Here is a 24,146-nt window from a genome sequence, read left to right as displayed (position 1 = left end):
TATTAACTTCAATCTTACTTACCTCCTCCACATCAGGGGAAGGAGGAGGAACAACTGCATAGACTAGCTCTCAGGCATCAACCACACTCATCAGGACAAAGTGGATGATAAGCTCTTTATGTGCTTCATTAGACCTAGGATGGGAAAGGTTGTGACCAAGCACACCTTTTCACACTTGGCCTTTCTGTGTATCAAGGATTGCTGTGCTGTGGCCACCAAGAGAGCATTTGTGCCCATTCCACTAGTGCCCTAGCTGACTCCACAGCTCTTTCTAGAGGTGGGCCAGCTTCTGACATCTGTTGGGCAGATTTATGGTAATCGATGCAAACTTTTTCCTAGCACTACTGCCTGGTGTCTTAGAGATGGGTACTTTGCCTGGGCAGTGTTTTATGACTTCCTTAGCTAATCAGAACTACAATGTCCAACCTCCATGGAGGTTTTGCTTTGAGACTCATTCTCAACATGAGAAATATTCTAAAAGGTGTAACTGTTAGAATCAAAAGTTACTTGCCTTTGTTAGCAACATTTCTAAAGGATACATAATCTTCACGCAGATTTCTTAGTGCCTTCCCTCCGTCCCTGATTACCGGAGGAGTTTGTGTCATGACTACTAAAAGACCTTTCAAACCTTAAGGTATGGTAACTTTTCATGTGCTGTATTTGTTGTTGTGGTTGCTCTTTGTCCCTCTCCACATGCCCAGTTTGGACTGCACCTGTTAGCACCTGAAATAATATGGGGCAGTCATGACAGTGATGGAGTTGTGGCTGGACCCCTATAGTGCCATCTGGTGGCACCAGAGTGCCACTACTGAGGAAACTTTTTCCAGATCACCCTGAAGCGATAATTCTTATGGTAAGAAATCTGCAGGAAGGTTGTGTATCCACCAGAAGTATTGTTACCAAAGGTAGTTTACTTTCTAATCATGTCTATTTGTAAAGTTGTGTGTGGAGGTGATGGATTCAGATAAAAGAACATACAGTAAATCATTCAGGATTGAGTCTCAGTTATTTTGGGGTGATAGTGATGAGGAGGAAGGACTATGTTTGCTGGGGCGTCATGTTGAATTGAAGAACACTGCAAATAAGAGGGATTCACTAATATTAAGGTGTATTTTACTTGTGCGTTTACCCCTGACCTTTTTGGTCTTAGGGTTGTGTTGTGTGAACTTAATATGTTTTGGTGTCTCCTGTAAGTGCAAAATTAACATATGAGAAAAAATCTACATGTTTGAGTCAAGGTGAAAAAATGATGTTAATTTTATAAGTGTGATTGGAAAATAAGTGGAAATAAAGTTTATTTGCTTCAAATTATTTCATTTTTGAAAAATAGATTTGGTTCAACAGTCAGAGGCAGCAATTAAAAAATTATCTCCCCTGGTTTATCCTGTATATTTTTTTTTATTGCTATACTGTACATAGTAAACTGAACAGTCAATCAGTATTTATAGAGTGGGGCTACTCCCCTATGAGAGTATCCAGGCGCTGAGGTTCTGCTGGGCTCAGTAGAAAAGTCAGGTCTAGAGTCCCCTTCTGATGTGAGAGATGGTGATGTTCGAAGATGGCAGGGACAGTTGTTCCAGGCTTTGGCAGTGAGGTAGGAGAAGGAGTGGCTTCCACAGTGGTTTCATCAGATACGGGGATTGTGCGTAATGGCGAGGGAGATGGAACTCAGGTGTCTTGATGGTTGGTGGAAGTTCAGGCGGTGGTTGATATATGCTGGCCCTTAGTCGTACAGGGCTTTGTAGGCGTGTGTCAGTATCTTGAATTTGCATCTTTTCTGGACAGGGAGCCAGTGGAGGCTCCTGAGGTGTGGGGTGACGTGGGTCCACTTCAGATGGTCGAGGATGAGTTTTTTGTGTGTTTTTTGTAGTTCAGCTTGCTAGTAACAAAGGACTGCGTTACGGTTTTCCTGGTGCGGACAGAGATCCATCTGAAGATCTTTCAGAGCATGCGGAGGCTGTGAAAGCAGGCAGATGAGACAGCATTGATCTGGCATTTCATGGCGAGTTTGCTGTCCAGGATGATGCCGAGGTTGCGGGCATAGTCTGTCAGTGAGGGTGTGGGTCCGAGTTCGGCAGGCCACCAAGTGTCGTCCTATGGGGAGGTGTTGTTCCCAAAAATCAGCAGTGGCTGCATAAAATGGTGTGGCTGACTGACTTGAGAATGACAGGTCAGGATAAGAAGACAACAGTATATACATTGATTATATATGTGTTACAGGTGATACATGAATGTAATATGTAGAAAGAAAGCGTGTCGAATGAGAATGGGGGTTAAAATACAGTTTGCACTTGCTGTTGAAACCCCAACTCCAGGACATGAGTCTATAGCATAATCCTGAATTGCAGTTAAAAAGGATGATATTTTCCTGATGTCTAGATGAGTGTGTTCCATTGATGAAGACTTAGGCCCTCATTCCAACCCTGGCGGTCATAGACCGCCAGGGTGGCTGTCCACGGAAGCACCGCCAACAGGCTGGCGGTGCTTCATGTGGTATTCCGACCGCGGCTGCCAGCTTCTGTGTTGCAGGGCCTTTCCCGCTGGGCCGGCGGGTGCTCTCTTGGCGGGCGCCCGCCGGCCCAGCGGGAAAGTCTGAATGGCCCCCACGGTCTTTTGACCGCCAAACTTAGAATGACCCCCTTAGTGATGGAAGGAGCTGAAGCAAGACTGAGTACAAGGTGGTTTAGCTACTACAAGTAAGTAAAAAACATTGACAAAGCTGGTAAGTCTTGCCTATGGTATTGGCTTTGCCAGTGTGTTTTAGTCATGTTGTACACCAGCATGGCTACTGTTCAGCAAGGCTAAAAGTTAGTAGACTAGAGGAGAGTGGTGTGGAGTGGAATGGAGTATCCTACAGTGGAGTGGAATAGAGTGGTGTGGAGTGGAGGGTTGTAGAGTGTTGTGGAGTAGAGTGGAGTGTCATGAAGCAGAGTGGAGTGTTGTGAAGCAGAGTGGAGTGTCGTGGAGTAGAGAGGAGTGGAGTAAAGTAGAGTAGAGTGGTATAGAGTGGAATAGAATGAAGGGGTATAGAGTAAAGGGATGCAGAGTGAAGTAGAGTGGAGTGGCATAGTGTCATAGACTGGAGTGGCATAGAATGGTGTGGAGTGGAATACAGTATTGTGGAGTTGAGTGGAGTGGCATATAGTGGAGTAAAGTGGCATGGAGTAGCGTTTAGGGAGTTGCATCGAGTAGAGTAGTGTGTTGTAGAGTGGAGTGGCAAAGAGAGGAGTAGAGTGTTGTGGAGTTGCATAGATTGGAATGGTCTTGAATAGAGTGTTGTGGCATGCTGGGGCATAGAGTGAGGTGTTGTGGAGTGTCGTGGAGTAGAGTGTCGTAGAGTAGAGTGATGTTGAGTGGAGGGTTGTAGAGTGTCATTGAGTAGAGTGGGGTAGAGTAGGGTGGCATAGACTGAAGTAGAGTATTATAGAGTGTTGTAGAGTGGAATGTCATAGAGTGGAGAGGCATGGAGGAGCGTAGAGTAAAGGGACGTAGTATGTCATAGAATGGAGTGGCGTAGAGTGCTGTAAAGTGTAGTGTCTTTGAGTGGAGTGTCGGAGAGTGGTGTGGAGTTGGATTGAGTGGAGTGGAGTCTTGTGGAGTGTCATGGAGTAGGGCGTCACAGTGTGAAGTGACGTAGAGCAGAGTGGCACACCGTAGAGTGCAGTAAAGTGTTGTACAGTGGAGTAAAAAGTCTTAGAGTGGAGTGGAGTAGAGTAGGTTGGCATATAGTGGAGTGTCCTCTAAAGGAGAGTCGTAGAGCGGAGGGGCGTAGAGTGGAGCAGATTAAAATGTTGTAGAGTGGAGAGGCATAGAGTCTTGTAGAGGGGAACAGAGTGTCGTAAAGTGGAGTGTCGTAGAGTTGAGGGGGTAGAGTGTCATAGACTGAAGGGGCATAGAGTGAAGTGTTGTATAGTGGCATTGTGTTGAGCGAAGTACTGAATGGAGTAGAGTGTTGTGGAGTGGTGAGAGTAGCATAGAGTGTTGTGGAGTGGAGTGTCGTGGAGTACTCATAGAGTAGAGTGCCCTCGAGATAAATGGCATACAGTGGTATAGAGTGTCATAGAGTGGATTCATGTAGGGGAAAGGGGCATAGAGTGGCGTGACATAGCGCAGAGTGGAGTAAAATGTTTTTGAGTGGAGTAAAGTGTCATAGAATGGAATTTAGTATAGTGTCTTCGAGTGGAGTAAAGTGTCATAGAATGGAATTTAGTAGTGTCATAAAGTGGAGTAAAGTGTCATAGAATGGAATTTAGTATAGTGTCATGGAGTGAAGTTGCATAACGTGGAGTGCCACAGAGTGGAGTACAGTGGCGTGGAGTGGTATAAAGTGTACTAGAGTAAAGTGTTGTAGAGAGGACTAGAGTGGTCTAGAGTCACGTGGCATAGAGTGCTGTAATGTAGAGTGGCATAGTGTAGTGTGAAGTAGGGTGTCAAAGTGGAGTAGAGTATCATAGAATGTCATAGCGTGAAGTTTCGAAGAGTGGAGCGTGATAGACTGGAGTTTCCTACAGTGGAGTAGAGTAGTATCAAGTGGCATTGAGAGGAGTGGCATGGAGTGGAGTAAAGTGTCATGGTGTGAAGTGGAATAGAGTGTTGTATAGTGTCGTAGAGTACTGTGTCATGGAGTGGAGTGGCATAGAGTGGAGTAGGGAGGTGAAGAGTGAAGGGGCACAGAGTTGCATTGGTCAGAGTAGTGTGTTGTAGAGTGGAGTGGCGCAGAATGGAGTATCCATGTTGCAGTAGTGCCCCGCCATTACAGACGACACATTTTCAGTTGAAATGACAATTTGTGCTTTCCTAATTCTGATTATTCTGAGATATTTCCACAGTTCATTTACATACACTTAAAGTTTGTTGTGTGCTAGAAAAAATCCTTTAGTAAGAAAGTAAAATAAAGCTGTAGTGCTCACAGTTCCCAAAAAAGTCTGGGTGCCTGCAAAACTCAGAAGCTACCACAGAAGCAGCGAGAGCATATGAAAAAGATGAGAAAAATCTACACAGATTCAAAGAGGAAAAAAACCCATCTCCTTTCACACCCCTAGATTGTGAGATAAAATGTCTCACTTTGAAGTCAAAGAGAGAAAAGTAAACACTAAGCTTTCCCGGAAGACAGAGCCTGACATTTGAACTCTGTCTTTGAATGCTCAGTAAATGTGACAAGATAAGAAAAAAATGTAAAGGCATATTTACAGAAAGCAACCACTTGTGGAAGAATACAGGAAATAGACTATGCTCCACTGGAGGAACAAAGAAATGGTGGACAGCCTAAAACAAATAAAACTAACAAACAGAAATCAAGCAAGTGTGAGTTACAAACCTTAGAGACAATGGTAAGCAATTGGCCAAATGCATTCCCAGGGAAGCTTTCCAAATGTCCCCACCATGTCTTTAGCAAACCGGACAGTTGCGCTGCCTGTTAGGAATCGGCCTAAAAATGAATGGAAATATGGCGCATGAAGAGAGTGCATTTATAGAGGATCTCTGTCATACAGGTTAAGAAAAAGACATACATAGCCTTATGCATGAAGGTTGAGAAGCTTGTATTGGGCTTAGTTTGGAAGTATATATAGTTAATGAGGGAGAACATGTGTCGGATGTCTTTGGAGGTTTATAGGAATTAAGCTGTCTTCAAGATTTGTTTTAGTTCACCATGGTTTTCTTGCCCATACCAGCATCTTAGGTGGGGTAAAAAAAATGTTTGGTGCCCTACAACATATTTTTGCCTCTCCTCCCGCAGGGGGGCGTGATATTTATAGGAGTAGTCCGATGCTCTCTTCAACAATGTGCTCTTAACAACTATGTTGTTTTAATGCCTTAATGCAGTACCAGGTGGCTTTCACCTGAGCAGTTACGATGGTTCAGAGCAGAGCCACACTTCTCTTTTTATGTATTTGCGCAGTCCACAGCGTATACGCTATATTTTTCAGGTTTAGTGCATGACAGCACAGGTCGGAAACAGAGAGTAATGGTTGGTTATTTCTGCTCCCGAGCAATGGTTTCTGACAATCATGTATTTAATTGGAGAAACTCCGAGTTAGATGGACGCGCTTTTGGCAGTGAAAATGCATAAAAGCTGGGCTCTGCACTAACCCACGTAACTCCTCAGGATACAGCTCCCAGCCTTTCATTATATAATTTAATCTTTACGAATTCCACCAACGATGGCTGTCACAGGTAGTCCTTTTAAGATTCGTTTTAATGTTTGAAAACTGCACTGCTGCAATTTTGAATGTGATGAATTCGCAGCTGACTTTCTTTGTTCCTTCTGCAATTACCCAGAGCTGGACTGTGGAGCGCCTACAGAGGTGAAACATTCCCAGGTGATTTATAATTCCACAACGATTGGCTCCGTGGCCGAGTACCGCTGCAACTTGGGTTATATCATGAGCCCTAGAAACAACCCCCGAATATGCGGCGCCCAGGCGGCTTGGAGCGCCCCTCCAGAGTGTGAAGGTGAGTAGTGACACAAAAAGACTTGAGTGTTCCGAAAGCGAATCACATCAGGAACTCTCCCCACTGACTCAGTAACCCGCTATTTATGCTCAACGATGTGTTGTTGGAGGGGTCCAATTTGCTACTGTTTCAAAAACAAAACACATTTACATAAATTAGTAAATCTTGGCAAACAGTTGTCTTTGAAGAGTAATAATGAAATACCTTTCTCTCTCTTCTTTTCCCTCTTCTCTGCCTCTCTTTCTCTTTCGTCTCACACCTACTCACCCTCGCGTTTCTCTTTCCCTTCCGTCTCTTTCTAACTTAATTCTTGATTTCTCTCCCTTCCTCTACCCTTAACTGTTTGCTCTATATTTCTCTCTTTTCCCTTACATTGATCCTCTCGCGCCATGCTCCCCTATAACTCTCCCTCTCTATCTCTTTGACCCTCCATCACCCCACTTTCCCCCTCTTTCTTTGAGCTTCTTGGTGTCTTTTTCATTTACCTCCCCTTACCCGCCCTTCCACCTTTTGAAATGTTTTCCCCCTGTTCTTGTGTCTTAATTCTTAACTTTTCTTTTTTTCCCCCGAACACCACTTTTCTTCTCTCATCAATATTTTTTCCTCCTTTTCACTGTCACTTTATGTCTCCCCTCTTTCCTTACTTCCTTTTCTGCTTTCTTTTGCGTCCTCTCGCTGCTTTCGGTTTTCCTTCGCGTTCTCCTGTACACTGTATTTTTCTCCTCCCTCTTTTCACCTGTGTTCAGAAATTGACGAGTGTGCGTCACAACCATGCCTAAATGGAGGTTTATGCAAGGATCGTGTGGCAGAGTTTCTATGTGTGTGCGAAGAAGGATATACAGGATACTACTGTGAGTTGGGTAAGAGAGAAAAACACATGCTTTCCCTTAGTCACTTGTTGACACAATGTAAAATGGAATATGAGTCACTTTGCTCCCCTCCCATTCTTTTGCCTTACACGTATAACTTGTACTTCATAAGTTTTCTCCAGTTCCCTAAACTTCAACCTGAAGACAGTATAACAGATTGGCAAAACCAAACGTTATGTCATTGGCATAGTGTTTTGTATTTTGTAATCCTTTCTTACAGTACTATATTATTTAAATGACAAAAAAAGGAATTATTTTTGGTAAAATAATATGTATTTCTTGAAAAATGCAAGTTTTTCTTTAAACAGAATGTCAACCTTACACCTAAGATATCAGTGATGAAAAGAAAGATATAGGGCCTCATTACGAGGCTGGCGGTCTTGAGATTGCCAGCCTCACAGTGCTATTGTGGTGGCGGTTGGACCCCTGCACTCCAGGCCTGCCATTACGATCCTCGCGGTCGGACCACCAGGGGACCGCTGTCCCTGCTAGGAACGTGGTTCCTGACTGGCTGACAGCGGTCGTTCTCGCTCAGCACTTCCATGCTGATCACGAGTCCCCTTTTCGCTAGTCTTATCGTGACAGTTTAACCGCTATGAAAAGGCTGGCGGAAAGGAAGTGCTGAGGGCCACAGAGGACCCCTGCACTGCCCACAACCATGTCATGGGCAGTGCAGGGGCTCTCCTGCCCAGCACCCTCGGAATGCTCACTGTCTGCTTTGCTTTGCTTAAGCGAACCAAGACCAATACTGTAGCAGCCGGGCGGGAACGTTATAATACGATGTTCTTACTCGATGTTCCCGCTGGTCAGCCCAGTGGGAACATCGTAAACATGAATGGGGGGGTCTCATCCCCGTGAGTTTGGAAGTCGGCTCATTCCACCGCCATACTCTTAATCAGGCCCAAAGTACCTTACATACCAACCTGAGCGCAGGCATTACAAAATATAACAGCCTTTAACACAACAAGTTCGTTGAGAGCTAGCTATAAATGTAAATTTTCCAAATAATTTATGATGGAAAGTCTTAATTTTATTAAAGACAAGGAGGCGAGTATTATGCCTACTTTTCCTGCTTTAATTTCATTAGCAGCTGCAGTCAAGAACATTAGCCAATCCCAGCCGGTTAGCAGAACAAGCTACCAATGGGAAACTAAGAGTTACAAGTGTCCAATCAGAACGCAGTGTACATAAAGATATACCAAACTTAACTGCAAAAAGCCCTCTTTTCTTCTGCGAGAAAGTCATTAGTAAGATTTAAACATATGAAAAATACATGCAATGATACAGACAGCTAAAATGAGAGAAAACAGATATTGGAAACAATCCAGATAAAATGCAGAATCAGTCTTGTGGTGAGGAAAATGGTAACAATCCATAGGTAGCGCTGAAGGAGAGAACTTCTGCCCCATGATGGATGATAAGCGCAGGCTTTTATCCTGAGGTAGTCGCTGAAGCGTTTGTAGAGACTAAAGGAAGGGAAGAAGAAACCAAGGTTATAATAAATGAGTGGTGGGATAATACTCGCCTCTGTGTCTTTAATAAAATTAAGACTTTCCATCATAAATTATTTGGAAAATCTACATTTGATGTCAAGGCCAGAGGCTCCTATTCTGCTTGTTTAAAACATATCAATTACCACTGATGATGCAGTATTAATAGGTTAACAATAGAAAGTATGAAAGGTAACATCATTTGACCAATCTGCTGATCTCAGAATGTCCTCCAAACGGGAACCAGCCCGAAGGTTTTGGATGCCATTGCACCCCGGGCAGAATGGGCTCCAAATTTGGAGGTTTCAATTCCCGCAAGGGACATAATCCATTTGACCCCAAGAGCCAAGGTGGGGGAAGAAACTGGTTTATAGGGTTTCCTAAAGGAAATTAAAAGTTGGGTGGCCTAAGACGTTCTGAGATCAATAGTCTTTTGTTCATAAACTTTTAAACAGTTACCCACACATAGTTTTGGACAGTTGGGGAAGAAAGGGTAAAACACAGAAGAGATATTGTTTTTTGTACATCTAGAAAAGTTTAAAAGAACGCCTGTAGGGGTAAAATGGCGAGCAGATACATCCAGAGCTCTAACATCTGAAAGACGTTTGATAGAGACTAGATACAATAATATTGTCAATTTAGCAGAAAGAATTTTGAGAGACAACAGATCATTATCTTGCCAAGATAAAAACATTTATAAAACAAGGTTAAAGTCCCACAAAACAGTATATTTGGGTAGAGGAGGAATGGAACATTTTACTCCCTTTAATAGTCGGCAAATGACAGGATGTTCGCCAACAGGTTTACCGATAATGAAGGGATGATGAAGAGAGATAGCTGAACGATAAAGGTTGTAGAATTTACCAGAGCTAGCTTGAGAAGAAAGAAGCAAGAAAGTTAGCTATTAAGCTTAATTCTGCTGAAAAGGGATTACAAGATTTTCCCAGACACCAGCTGGGCCAGATTTACCATGCGGACTTGTAAGCTTTAGATGTACCTGGGGCCCAGGAGTTATTGATATAGGCTGAAGCTTCGAATGAAATTCCTGGATAGGAGGAAAAAGACCTGACACCTTCCAGGCTGATAGAAGAAGGGATTTGTTGAGGATCAGTTCGTGGGGAAGACCTTGGGGGTTGAGAAGTAGAGATGGAAAGGAGGGGAGAAGGACTGGGAAGTACATTGATAATTAGAAAAGGGGAGGGAACCAGACTTGAGACTGCCAAAATGGAACTATTATAACTACAGTGGCCTTCTGGTGCCGTACTTGGGCAAGCACTCTGTTGATCATGATGAAAGGAGGGAAGGCATGATTTGTTGAATTTAACCAGTCTTGGAGGAAAGCATCCGTTGCTAGTGCTTGGGGATCCGGCCTCCTACTGAAGAATTGAGGAAGTTGAGTGTTTAGGCGAGGCGCAAAGAGATCTATCTGGAAGGGACCCCATTTGTGATAGATCAAATTGAAGACAGAAGAATGAAGCTTCCAATCGCTGTAATCTGAGAGATGACATGAATACCAATCTGCAACTGAGTTCAGAGAACCTGGTAGCTATCAAGAGACGCAAAGGCTGTAATATATTTGCTTCTTGATAAAGGAATCACCAAGCAACAGGCTATCAGCTTTGGGGCCTGGGCCCATAACAGCAAGATTAGTCAGCTTTGGGTCCAATTTAAGAAGAAGTTCCTTCTGGCGTTCATGAGTCATAGCGGATTTTGCATTCCCAAGAAGACAGAAAGCTTGTTGAATCCAGAGGGAAAGTTCTTCAGCATCGACTTAATCATTATTTAGTCTGGCGGGTTCCGCCTTATCAAAAATACGGGCTAACGGACCCACTATATCTAAGACTTTGTCCTGACAGACTGACCAAGCTCTATCCACTCTTTTATGCGGATCTTTCCCAAACTTGGTCAAAAAGGTTATCATGCAAGTATTGATGGAAGGGGTAGAAGTAATATGGAGAGGGGGAGAAGGTCTAGGACTTTCGGAGCAAAGTTTTGTGCGCACTTGCTTATCAAGTGGGAGGCGTAGTTTGGCTGTAATATAACCTGCAACATGGTCTGAAGGCAACCACTCAGTGGAGTTAGGATGGTGAATTAATTTGGGATCAAACATGGGGTTCCCTTCCGCATCCAGGAGAGGGGAAGAGGAAATAGGGTCTCCTGACGCTGATTTAACTTTTTTGGTAGGGGGCACAATCCAAAAATCAGAATTACTGATATTATCCAGGTCTTTATCAGAATCTGTATCATCCAAGTCATCATCAGTATCTTTTATGTTATCAATCACAATCTTGTGGGTTGAGAGTATATGTTTTGTTTTTGCTTTACTCTTAGAGCCCATAGAGGTTTTCCCCTCCTTGTTAGGAGGCCTGTGAGGAACGTCGTCCTCCATCCTGTGTGAGGTAAACTCACTAGTCAACAGAGTAGAGGAAACATTAGTTTGGGTATCATTACAAGCCTCCGTGGCTTTGCGCTTTCTGCTTCCTCCCGCAGACAGGGCCGTTTGAGATTGTGAGAGACAGGATGATACAGTATTTTTTAAACGTTTAGAAAGTTTAGACATGGAGTCAGAAACTGCTTTTGCAACCGAGGATTGTATGAATTCATTTGAGCTATCTGAGAAAACCTCATTAGAATCATTATTTTCCTCAAAAAACGAGGAAAAATCCATTTTAAAGTTAAAGAAAAATTTAAACTGGCAGAAATAGGGTTAAACTTGAAGAGGGAGGACCCAGGATATGGGGCGTGTGGATAGGAAAACCCCATTGCCAACCAGAAACCTTGAGCAGAAAAAAGCTGCGCCTCCAGGAAGTTCCTGGCAGAGGCAGTAAATATCTTCGAGTGCAGAGGCTAAAAATAGCCATGACCTGGAGCGTCCTGACAGAGAGACAGCAAATGAGAGCAAGTGCTGAGGGCTAAAAATAGCCGCACTCTGGAGTGTTGTGACAAGAAGCGAAGCGCCTGAGGCAGAAGCGCGGTAAGCGTGAATGAAACGTCGTGTTGACCGAAGCGGAAAGAAAGGCGGGGGAAAGGGACTGGAAATAAGGCTAAAGCGTGCACACGAGTAAGCGCGGTAAAGCTATTATACAACAAACAGTGAAAAACACATTAATAGAAATATAATCTATAAATGTAAGGAACGCAATAAAGATATACTTATGTTGACTGCGAGCAGCAAGAAAAGAGGGCTGCTTGTAGTCAAGTTTGGTATATCTTTATGTACATTGCGTTCTGATTGGATATTTGTAACTCTTTGTTTCCCAGTGGTAGCTTGTTCTGCTAACTGTCTGGGATTGACTAATGTTCTTGACTGCAGCTGCTATCGAAATTAAAGCTGGAAAAGTAAGCATAATAGGAGCCTCCGGTCTTGACATAAAATTAGAAAGAGGCATACACAACAGAATTACTACAAAACCAATAATCTGAATTCATGGGTTAGTCAAAAAACAAACATTTGTGTCACTGATGTGTACATGAGGCTATGATAAGCAACACATAATGCATCAACTGAAAGACAGGAGCTAGCTAAAAATATGCCACAAAGCACAATCTCCGCCTGAAGAATTTATTAAATGCAGACAATGTTCAAAGGGGAAAAAGGGAGGATACCAAGGGGCTGCACCAGCGAGTCTGCAAATCAGCATTTTAATTATCAAAATATAAACCCATATTTATGTATATAATATCATTTGTAGGTGTTATTCTATATGTATTTTATTGTAGTGTGTTTGATTTTATGTGTTTATTAATTTTTTAATCTTTGTGTTTAATGAGATCATTTATTAATTATGACATTTTATAACTTTTAATTGTATAAATGTGTACAAAAGTAGAGATTTATTGATTTAGACCTCAACAGAGATCAACAACACATGCAGTCATAAAATTGTACAAAAGAAGTTAAAAGTACATGACCAACTCTTCAAATGCCTTCAACTAATTCAGAGATAAAAACGTTTAAAAAAATTTATGTAAATTGTTACACACAAATTCATCAGGAGGGGACCTTGCAAGAGCAATCAAATCATTAATTTTAAATGTGCTATATTTAAAAGACAGGGTTTTTAACAAATGGTTTCTTGCCTCTACCCCTTTCATACAGGGGCAAGTGTATAATACAGGCTCTACTTCTTGATGCATGGGCTCTAGCCTTTAGCCCAAGGTGAGAAATATGAGAATATGCATTCTAACGGCTGTGAAAAAACCTCCCAAAATAGATATACATTTCTACAACTTCAACAAAACTTCCACCCAACTTCCAGTCGTAGGGGCAATACTGTTTCCTCCCTCTAGAAGCTTTCACCTTGGTTTTAGATATGTTTACTTTCAAGAAGTTTTCCTCTGAATACTTAAATATCACATCAGTATTACGCCGAAGATGAATAGGAGTAAGGTGAAAAATTACCACGTCATGAGCATACATTAGAACATGTAGATTTTAAAAGCAATTTTTGGTGGAAAGTTACTTACTTTCCAAAACAGGCCGGCAAGTTGCTAAGAAATAAGGAAAAAAGAATTGGAGCTAAAATACATCCCTGCTTCAGGACCTTTTGCGTAGGTATCCTAGGGGTCAACCCCTTATCTCCCCCCATAAGAACTCTACACTACATGGATGTATGCAGTGCAACTATTAACCGAATTAAGGAACAGCAATTCACATTCATATTAATTTCTTCCAAAGAGTAGGTCTATCAACCCTATCAAATGCGGGTAGAAAAATCAACAAACACACATAAAACCTCTTGTGATTTTATTCACCACATACTCATTAATGACTGTTTGTAATACAGCACTAATATCTGTCACTGAGTGTTTGGTCCCAAAACCCACCTGGACTGTGGTAATCACACCCCTAGTCAGGGCCCAGTCCCTAAAATGGCCCAGGACACTGGAAGGAAAAATCTTGTCTGTGGCATCAAGAAGCGCAATTTGTTGATAGTTGCAGGGAGATGACCGAGAGCAAATTTTGTGATGAGGGACCACTATACTGCCGGACCAAGAGCTTGGGTTGCAGTGGGGTGGACTGGAGTGAGGTGTATCAGAGTGGAGTGGAATGAGGTGAATTGGACTGAGTGGGTTGGATTAGGATGTGATGGGGTGTATTGAACAGAGTGTGGTGGATTGGCTTGGGGTGTATTGAACAGGGGTGGGGTGGGGTGGATTGGATGGAGATGGGGTGGATTGGATTGGAGTGGATTGAGGTGGATTTGACTTGAGTGGGGTGGAATTGGAGTGGGGTGAATTGGATTGGAGTGGGGTGGATTGATTGCAGAGTGGTGTACTGGATTGAAGTGGGGTAGATTAAGGTGGTTTGGATGGGGTTGATTCAACTGGAGTAGGGTGGATTAATGTGGACCAGATGGGGCTGAGTGGGGTGGATTAAAGTGCATTGTACTTGGGTGGGGTGGATTGGATTGGATTGGAGTAGGGTGGGTTGGATTGAATTGGGGTGGGATGATTGAAGTGGGGTAGGTTGGAGTGGACTGGACTAGGGTGGGGTGGATTGCTTTGGGGTAAATAGGATTGGATTGGGGTGGATAGCAGTGGAGGGGATTTGAGTAAGGTGGATTGGGGTGTACTGCATGATTATGTGTTAAGCATAATTTCAGAGATTACATATAATAAAAAACACACTGTCGCTTTGCAATATTTCTAATAAGTTAATTTTCATCTTTTGCAAATAGAGCCCACGAGCAAAAACAAATGAAAACCTGAGTGCAAAGTAAGAAAAGAGGACTTGGAAAAATAAAAGAAAGCTAGCTTTAAAAAATAAAACTTAGCAATTTTGTTTGTCCTGCTTGGCATGTTTTTGCCAGTCACAAGCCTTCTGTTTGCATGGCACAAAAAGTTAAAAGAACTAGATAGTACCTCGATCATGTCTGAAACAGCAGACAGGCACTAATTAAGTTAAATCAATTAGTGCATGATACCTGCTCCACACAGAGGAATGGAAATTATGCCAGGCATGCCTTGACAAATTATGAGGCTGTAAAGAAGAGTGCCACGCAAACCAACAAACGGTGAGCAACAGGTGGGCTCCAAGCCCTTTAATGAACACAACAGAGTCTCGCAAGAGAGACGCATGCGGTAGCGCATGGACTCGCAGACTCGACCCTAAAAAGTGGGTAAAAGATCTTGCTCCAACCTACCGGATCATCCTGGAGTTCTTTGATGGAGATCTAATCAGGGCCCATTGCTGCTAATGGTCTTGCTTTTCTGAATTATGTCTCAATCAGCTTCACATTGGGGATGGTTACATGGTAAGTTAGCTGGAGAAGTGGAAAACCTGCAGAAGGGCTCCTCCAAATCAGGCAACATGGGATTTGACCCATCCAGTTTGGAAAAATAGTTTATCCACTCCTTCTGCGGGGTATAAATGTCTGGAAATGAGGTATATATAATTTTTTGTAGTAGCAGGATGTTGTGTTTTTAAGGGATAAGGGTGGGGAGATTTTTTAAAGTAAATATTTTAATTTAAATGTAATGTTAATTTTTGTAATGATATTTTTGTACGGATATGCACATGTAGAAAAATTAATTAATACATTTTGTTAGATTATTTTTTATAAATAATATTTCATATTTATTTTGAATGTATTGATACATTATATTACATTTAAAATGTGGATTTTAGTGTAAAGTATTGCTAATTATTTTTATAATAATGTAAACATTTTGTACATTTATTTTTATTACATATTTTTAATGTAATATGTTTTATTATTTGTATTGAACATTTTTATAGTTTTATTTTTTAAATGTTGAAAATTGTCACAGTACTAAATTGTTGGGCTCCTTTTAATATTTAAGATTATCTAAAAATATTCAAATTTAGGAATAAAAGTATGAACATATAATAAATATGTACTACTTATGATATAATAATTACGATTTTTTGTATATGTATGTTGTAGGTTTATTTAAATGTGATTAAAAATTATAATTACATTTATATTATTTCTATTATTGAAATAAGGTCTGTTGTGTGGAATATATATTCTGAAATATATTACTTTGAATATGATATAATTTATGTTTATTATATCATTAGAAATGTGTTTTGTATATTTTCCATATATTCAAGTGATTTTTAAAGTTGGAATATGAATTCATTTTTTTATATTATGGTTTCAAAATGTAGGAAAATACATAGAGTCCATCACCTTCCCTAAAATGGTATAGATTGCACTTGGAATAGTTTTTATCACCCTTTTTAGTGTCCAGCACCTTCCCCAAAATGGTTTAGATTGGAGTGAGAATAGTGAATGCCACCCTGTTTACTGTCCAACACCTGCCCCAGAATTGTTTAGGCTGGAGTAAGAATAGTAAATGTGGGCCCTTTAATGTCCAACACTTTCCCCAAATGGTTTAGTTTGAAGTTGGAATAATAAATGTTGCCTGTTTAGTGTGCAACAGCTTCCCCAAAATGGTTTAGATTGGAGCTGGAATAGTAGATGTTGCCCCTATAGTGTACAACACCTTCCTCAAAATGGTTTAGATTGTAGTGGGAATAGTAAATATTGGCCCTTTAGTATCTGGCACCTTCCCCAAAATGGTTTAGGGCCTGATTTAGAGTTTGGGGGATGGGTTACTTTGTCACAAACGTGACGGACAACCCGTCCGCCATGTTACGATGTCCATAGAAAATAATAGGCTTGTAGTACAGCGGGCAGGATATCTGTCATGTTTGTGACAGAGTAACCCTATATGCCAAACTCTAAATAAGGCCTTTAGGGCCTGATTATGAACTTGGTGGATGTGATTACTCTGTGACAAACATGACGGATATCCTGCCTGCCATATTACAAATTCCTTTATATCCTATGGATCTTGTAATGCAGTAGACAGGATATCCATCATGTTTGTGACAGAGAAATCCCCTCAGCCGAGGTCGTAATGAGGCTCTTAGATTGGAGTTAGAATAATAAATGTAGCCTCTTTAGTGTCCAACACGTTCCCCAAGATGATTTAGAATGGAGTAGGAATAATAAATGTCACCTCTTTAGTATTCAGTGCCTCCCCAAATTGGTTTAGATTGTGGTGGGAATAGTAAATGTCCCCTTTTTAGTGTCCAACACATTCTCCAAAATGGTTTACTTTGGAGTGAGAATATTTAATGTAACCATTTTATTGTTAAATTACATTGTTTAAATGTATTTCTATGTAGTAGGAATATTCTATGGCATTTATTTTGTATTGTTGATGGTTAGAAAGATAATTAACGTAGTAGTTGGCTGTATATTTATAATAAACAACATTATTATACATAATTTCATAGAGTAAAGATATGTAACACATTTTTTTATTTTCTATTGTTTTACAAAGATTAATACTCTATATCTTTACATTCTTTAACATAAATAGTTCTAGTTATAAAAACATTTATATATTGATAAATGCAACAATTGTATTACATTTATATTATTAAACAATGTAAATCATACTTAAATGGTACCGTTGTACATTTTTCGTTTTTTTTCTATTGTTTAACATTTTTAAATTAATTCAGTTGTTCCATATACATATTCTTAGCACTATTTTTATATGAGTTATTTTAGTATATATTAGTTGATTGTATATTTTCATACTATTATCCAATTTATAGTTTACATTGTTTTACATTTTTTATCAACATTATTTAACATGATTTACATGGTTAATTATTTTTCACAGATTTGAAAACATTTTTTAAACACTTTTAATTTATTTTCCCATTCATTTATTTCTCGGAGAGACAGCCTTTTTTTTTTAGTTTCATTTAGTCTCCATTTCTTTTACTATCACCTTCTAAATTGTAGCCTATTTGTTTATTTTTTAGGGTCCAATTACGAGTTTGTTGGTTGGACCGCCAGACCACCAAGGTGGTGGTCCCAAAAAGGCCAATGTGGCGGCAGTCCCCAGACTGCCGTATAACGATGTATACAGGCAGAACCGCAGCCCACCAAGCCAAAGTGTTGACCGCCAGCAGCGCAGCGGTCTGTTATCCTGGTGGTCCATACGCCGGCGCAGTCAGCACCGTGGCCAACGGTTGAGCTGATCACAAACACACAGTTGACGTTGTATTCCCCTTGCAGCAGAAAGGCAATGGCCGTCGACCACTCGGTACACGTTCAACAAAGCAACAGACAAGTGCCCACTGGATGAATAAAAAAAAAAACACAGCTCACAATCATGGGCCCAGTGGACACACCTGCAAATCACACTATAAAATACACCTCTTCACAGACCATGATCATTTGCATCTCCACTGCAAACAAGATTTGATTATGTTCAGAGAGATAAGGCGCCCCTTTTTTAACTATCCCTGAAGCCCCTTTCACACTTTTCTCTATTTAGTCCCCACATCACTTTTTAAGTAAGTCCGTGTCACCCACTTTAATTCCCCACTATGTCATATCTCAAAAATCCTCGGTTCTCGGAGGATGAGCTGAGAGTCATGGTGGATGAAATCATAAGAGTAGAACCACAATTGTTTTGAGACCAAGTCCAGCACACTCCTCTCAGTAGGAAAATTGAACTGTGGCAAAGGATCATTGAAAGAGTGAATGCTGTAGGCACCACCCTGCGCACAAACGAGGACATTAGGAAGAGGTGGAAAAACCTGAGGGGCAAGGTGCGTTCCGTGGCCTCCAAGCAACATATGGAGGTTATCAAGACTGGCAGTGCCCCTCTCAGTGCCCCATTACAACTCTTTCCCTGGGAGGAGAAAGGCTTGGCCATCCTGCAACCTGAGGACTTGATAGGAATGCTTTGGGAAGCGGAGCCTGGTAAGTTACAACACAAAAACTGCCATAAACTGCAATGTTCTGCATGCTCACAGCTCAGCTTTTGCCATTGTGTCATTCATTGACTTTATCAACATTAAATAACCAGAGTACCAGAGATGTTAGACTGTCGTTGTATATTGTTGGACCTAATATTACAGGTACGAAGGCCCATCACAAGCCATAAGTTGGAATGGTGCCTGTAAGTGTTTCAATATAAAAAGTTCATCTCAGGCGTCATGGTATTTCTGAATATGTAAATGTATGCTCCATCCTAAATTCTGTCTGACAACAGATATCTATTACCCAACATTTGTCTAGTGTGTTAAGTAGAGATAGTCACCTGACTGCAAAAAGCCCAATAGGCCCTGTTTATGTAAGCCCCACCAGCCCATTGTTCACTTGCCTAAATACACCTGTTTGTGAACTCTCAAATGAGGTTTACTCACCTGGGAGAATACCATTTGTCTAGTGTGTGAAGTAGAGGGAGTGACCTGACTGCAACTCCCAGGAGGCCCTGTTTCTGTAACTCCAGCCGCCAGCCTAGTGTTCACTTGCCCACATGCACCTCTATGTGTCCGTTCAAATGCTCTTCACTTACCTGGGAGTATACCATTTGTCAAGTGTTGGGAGATAGAGGGAGTGGCCTGACTGCAAAGCCCAACAGGCTCTGTTTCTGTAACTCCAGCCACCAGCCCAGCGTCCAGTTGCCAAAATACACTTGTTTATGAACTCTCAAATAGAGTTTACTCACCTGGGAGTATACAATTTGTCTAGTGTGTGAAGTAGAGGGAGTGACCTGACTGTAACTCCCAGGAGGCCCTGTTTCTGTAACTGCAACCACCAGCCCAGTGTTCACTTACCTAAATACACCTGTTTGTGTCCCCTCAAATACACTTCACTCACTTGGGAGTATACCATTTGTCCAGTGTTGGGAAGTACAGAGAGTGACCTCACTGCAAAGTCCAATAGGCCCTGTTTCTGTAACTCCAACCACCGGCCCAGTGTTCACTTGCCCAAATACACGTTTGTGAACTCTCCAATGAAGTTTATGCACCTGGGAGTGAGCAATATACAGACTCAGATACATGCTCAACTCAGAGATGTGACTGTCTACCTAGCTCCATCGTGACCTGGTATCCCAAGATTAAACCATTGAGGACAGGAAAGATACCTTATCAAGTGTGTACACCACCTATTCCTAAGGCCTTAAGGTGCATCAGCAGATTAGTAGCAGCAGCAAACACATTGACACAGCACTGCACACATGATGACTGCTGAGGCAACAAAATTGTGTGTTTGCCTGTTTCACACTCAACTAGGCCTCCGAATGGTCAAATGCACATGTTGCCTCTACACTGTGTTGGCTTCACTGTTGGTAAGATGTCATTTTCATTCACTGATCCAAAGTGCAACTGATCAGCACATCTGATGAGCTGCTTAAGTCTAATAGTTTAGACAAGCTTCACACGTCATGTCAAATACTCCAATACCATGGTAAGATGGCACAGTAGGCTGACCTACCACTTAAGAATGTCCAATGTTTCTACTTACTGATAAACAAAACCTTTGAGTTAGATGTCACACTTCAACCAATAACAATGTACACTCTTTCTCAACAGGTCGAGCTGGCCCAGCCCCTGGGCAGACCTCATCCACTGATCAAACTCACACTCCACCCCCAGATGAAGCCCTCAGTGATGAAGAAACTCCTGGACTTGTGGACATACAGGACGGTCCTGGCACATCTGGGCAACCTGGTCAGATGGCAACAGTGAGTCTCACTATACCCACAACGACACCTCTCAGCCCTGTTGCATCAACATCTCAGGCAACAACATGCACCTGAACTTGTGTACCTAGCACAGTTTCAACCATCTTGTGCCCCTCAGTCCTAGATCCTGAGATGCAACCCAACACTCCTGACACTGAGGGTCCAGGGTCCAGTTGGAGAGGGCTCCCTGTGCCAAGAGCACACACTCGTGGTAGGGTGTGAGGGAAGGATGCTGTGGGACAGCTGGTGAGACCACTGGGGCTGCTGTCAGCCAGGAAACCACCACATCTTGGTGTTAACTGAGCTCCAGAAGATGATCCAAAAATTGGATGACCACAGTTCCAACAGGGGCACCCTAACAGGGATGCTGAGGGACAGCCAACCTGAGCATTGCTTTTCCGCCACCATCCACCCCTTCCTGTCGGCCAACTAACTTAAGCCCAAGTACATATGCCGCAGCCAGAGGAAGGGAGGCCCTGCCAGAGGCACAACCACCCTCAGACACCCATGCCTCTGCAACAGCTGATCCCGCCCCTCCTCTTGCAAGTGGGGTCATCCATGTAAGAATCCATAAGGTGCGAATGGAAAGACACCCACCACTGCCAGCAAGAAACTTCTTCCTTAATGTCCTCCTTTGTGTGTTGCACATACACTCTGTGGACTGCTCCTGAATCACATTCCTGTTCCAATGGGAGGAGAACGCTGGACTTTGGACGTCCAATGGTGTGGCTTCTTCTCCAATTATTTCATTTACCATGACTGACTCCTTCACTTTACATTTTTGTTTCTTTCTGTCCTAAATTTATTTTCTGTATTAGCATTGTAATAAAGTCACCCGTCACAATCTCAGTATCTGCTGTCTTAAAATTCACATTTAGTTATTTAGATATGTCAGACCATGTGAACCATACGATGGAGATACACGCTACTTGTGCGAGCAGGGATATGTTGCCTGTACACAGTGTCCAGCTCAGAATTACAACCATTACACATCAACACATACACAAAAGTGTCTTGTTTCAGAAGAGATTTTATTACATTGTTTAACAAATAGGGTGTCAAGATGTTAGAAACATAGAAATTCAGACATGACCGTATCAGACTGTGTAGGCCACAAAATATATTGGTACTGACCCCAGAATATTGGAGGAATGGACAAAGCAGACATTATCCTGTTAATTAGACGAAAATAGATATTGTTGATGTCGTCAGCTGGAGCCATATTCCTTGGCTCTCAAAAGGAAGCCCACCTCATATAATGCAACACCCAGACAGATGGCAGTACAACAGTCCCTGATCACAGAGCCATTACAATCCAGTGCTATTGCATCTGGTGGTATGACACAAACAAATGTCAGTGATGACTTTGACCTACAATGATAAAACACATAGACAGCTACAAAAGTGAAGACAACAAAAAACGTTTTTAGCCAATGTGAAGGGTAACTGACATGAATTTGGCCTACAACAACATTTTTACTGACCACATGATGACACTCATGATGCATCATGGCTACCACACACCAATGAGCAAGTCCAACAGAGTCTTCTGCACTTCCATCCTATCACTGTGAAAGCTGCATTGACACAGGTCTTTTACATCCAAAGTCTGTGAAATACATTACCAGGAACAATCCATGTCCACTTCGTGTGTCCGACCAGCACAATATACCTGCCAATGTCAACTCTGAAATGCCCAAATGAAGATCTCATGGTGAAGTTACCTGAACAAAACATGGAATATAGTTATGAAACCATACATATGACCCATGTCACATAGCAAACGGCTAGAGAACAAAGTCCATTAGAAACATTTGACACAAAGCAACATCATCAAAATGTGAATGTGTCAAAAGCTTCATCAAACACCCTTTGGTAGATTTTGCCTGAGCATCAGCTTCTTATTTCCAAAAATATACTTCACACATTATCACAACTACAGTTCATTGCACAGTCAAAGTCATGACATCTCATTGCATACTTACACTCGTGAGAAGAAGCTGCTGATGAGATCTTATCGCAAGTCAGTTCTTTCCTCTTCACCACTATCATCTTCATTTGGCATTTCAGTATTCTGACCTGGTAGCACCGCAGGCACCCCCTGCTGTAGGATGTAAGGGATATTCCTCTGCAGGGCGATGCTATGGAGCATGCAGCATGCCACGATGATCTAACACAACTTCCCAGGTGATTAGAGGTGGGGCCTCCAGCTGTGTCCCAACAGTGAAATTGGGCCTCCAGGAGCCCAAAAACGCGCTCCACTGCCCACCATGTTTTTTCATGGGCCTCATTGAAGCAGACTTACCCTGGCTTAGTTGGATTCCTCAGCGGTGTCAACAACCAAGGATGGTTTGGATTTGCAGAGTCTCCTGTTATGAGACATAAGTGCCACAATGAGTCACTAACTTCATGATTGTAGCACCTGACATTGTACCCACAAAATCAAGACAGATGTGACTTACCAACCAGCCAGGCCCTCTCTGATTGCCGTTGTGACATCAGCTAGGGTATGGTGCTGTTCCCCCATTACAAAGGAATCATGGCTGAACCTGGGAACTGGGCACAGATGTTTGAGATATAGAGATCTGACAAGCAGACAACTTGCACGTTGATAGAATGGAAGTGCTTCCTGTTGTGATAGACTTGTTCACTTGCCTGCGGTGGCACCAAGACAATATGTTTTCCATCAGTGGCTCCCACCACATGTGGGAGGCAATCAAAACCATGGAAGTCAGCCTTCACATTGGCTCAATGCTCAGGTCTGGAGTACATGATATAGCTGTCAATGTGTTTAATCGTTGCTGATAGCATGTCTCTTAACCCATCACTGAACAAGGGTTGAGACATATCACCAGATTTGGCCACTGTATATTGGAAGGACCCTGTGGCCAGTAAGTGTAATACTGCCATGAGTTTAACAATGGGTGGTATGGATGTTGGATTTGTGTTTTCAGGCATCAGATCTGGCTCCAACTGACGACATAAATCCACAATAGTTTGCCTATTCAGACGGAACTGTCTGATGATGTTACATTCTTCCATTGTTTGAAGGTCTGGCTATTGTACATTGGAGCTTGTCGCTCCTCCCTCTTCCAGGGTATCTATTTGTGAAATTAAATGAATTGGAGCATTAGTCACAGTGTCCACACCAATATGCATGATGAATAGGACCTAAAGCGTGATAAAGCATTCCTGCATTTCTGACTGGAAAAACATTACATCCATTACACATCAAAGCAGTCCACTACTCGAGGACCAAATGTGAGCCCCATGGTTTTCTACACATGTGTCTACAACTTGGATTTGGGCATTACCCAACTATCTGCTGCTTATGTGCCCCTCAAAATATAACAGTCTGTTCCGACAGCCAAAATACCGTCACCTGCAGTGGACAGTGCACTGCGTTAATATCATATCTGTGACCAGCAACACACTACACTGGTGATTGTGTTGGAGAACCTACACAACAAGGCTGCTTTAGATTGTTTGAGATGATCAGATGCATATATTGATGTTGTGATGCATTTAACAGGGCCCAAAATTGTAGTTAGAACCACCAAAATGGTGGATGCCTGACCTAGTTCACTGGACATTAGGTGCCGCCTGCGGCCGCTGGCTAGAGCTAACCATGCAGTGGGTGGTTTCATCTGCGACAGACACAGCCATAGGCTAATGTTGGTTACTGTGATGGTTGCGGGCCAATGGCTGTGGCCATCGGCAGCAATGACTGCGTATGTGGCGTACATGTACATCACGTTTTGCTAAATCACCAACTTGACTCCTGACACTGCTGCCATCA

General features: G+C 42.2%; 1 protein-coding gene across 1 annotated transcript in view; it reads left to right on the top strand.

Moving 5' to 3' along the window:
- SNED1 (sushi, nidogen and EGF like domains 1) overlaps positions 1–24,146 on the top strand; it is a 2,603,997-nt gene that overhangs the window by 1,368,023 nt on the left and 1,211,828 nt on the right. Inside the window, exons 15-16 of the mRNA XM_069213662.1 lie at positions 6,280–6,453; positions 7,200–7,313. Of these exons, the coding sequence (XP_069069763.1) occupies positions 6,280–6,453; positions 7,200–7,313 (288 nt within the window). The remainder of the gene's footprint in view (positions 1–6,279; positions 6,454–7,199; positions 7,314–24,146) is intronic.

Source organism: Pleurodeles waltl, chromosome 11 (assembly GCF_031143425.1).
Source record: "Pleurodeles waltl isolate 20211129_DDA chromosome 11, aPleWal1.hap1.20221129, whole genome shotgun sequence".
Classification (NCBI taxonomy): Eukaryota; Metazoa; Chordata; class Amphibia; order Caudata; family Salamandridae; genus Pleurodeles; species Pleurodeles waltl.
Note: the sequence above shows the minus strand (reverse complement) of the source record. Positions and strands in the feature narration are given on the sequence as shown.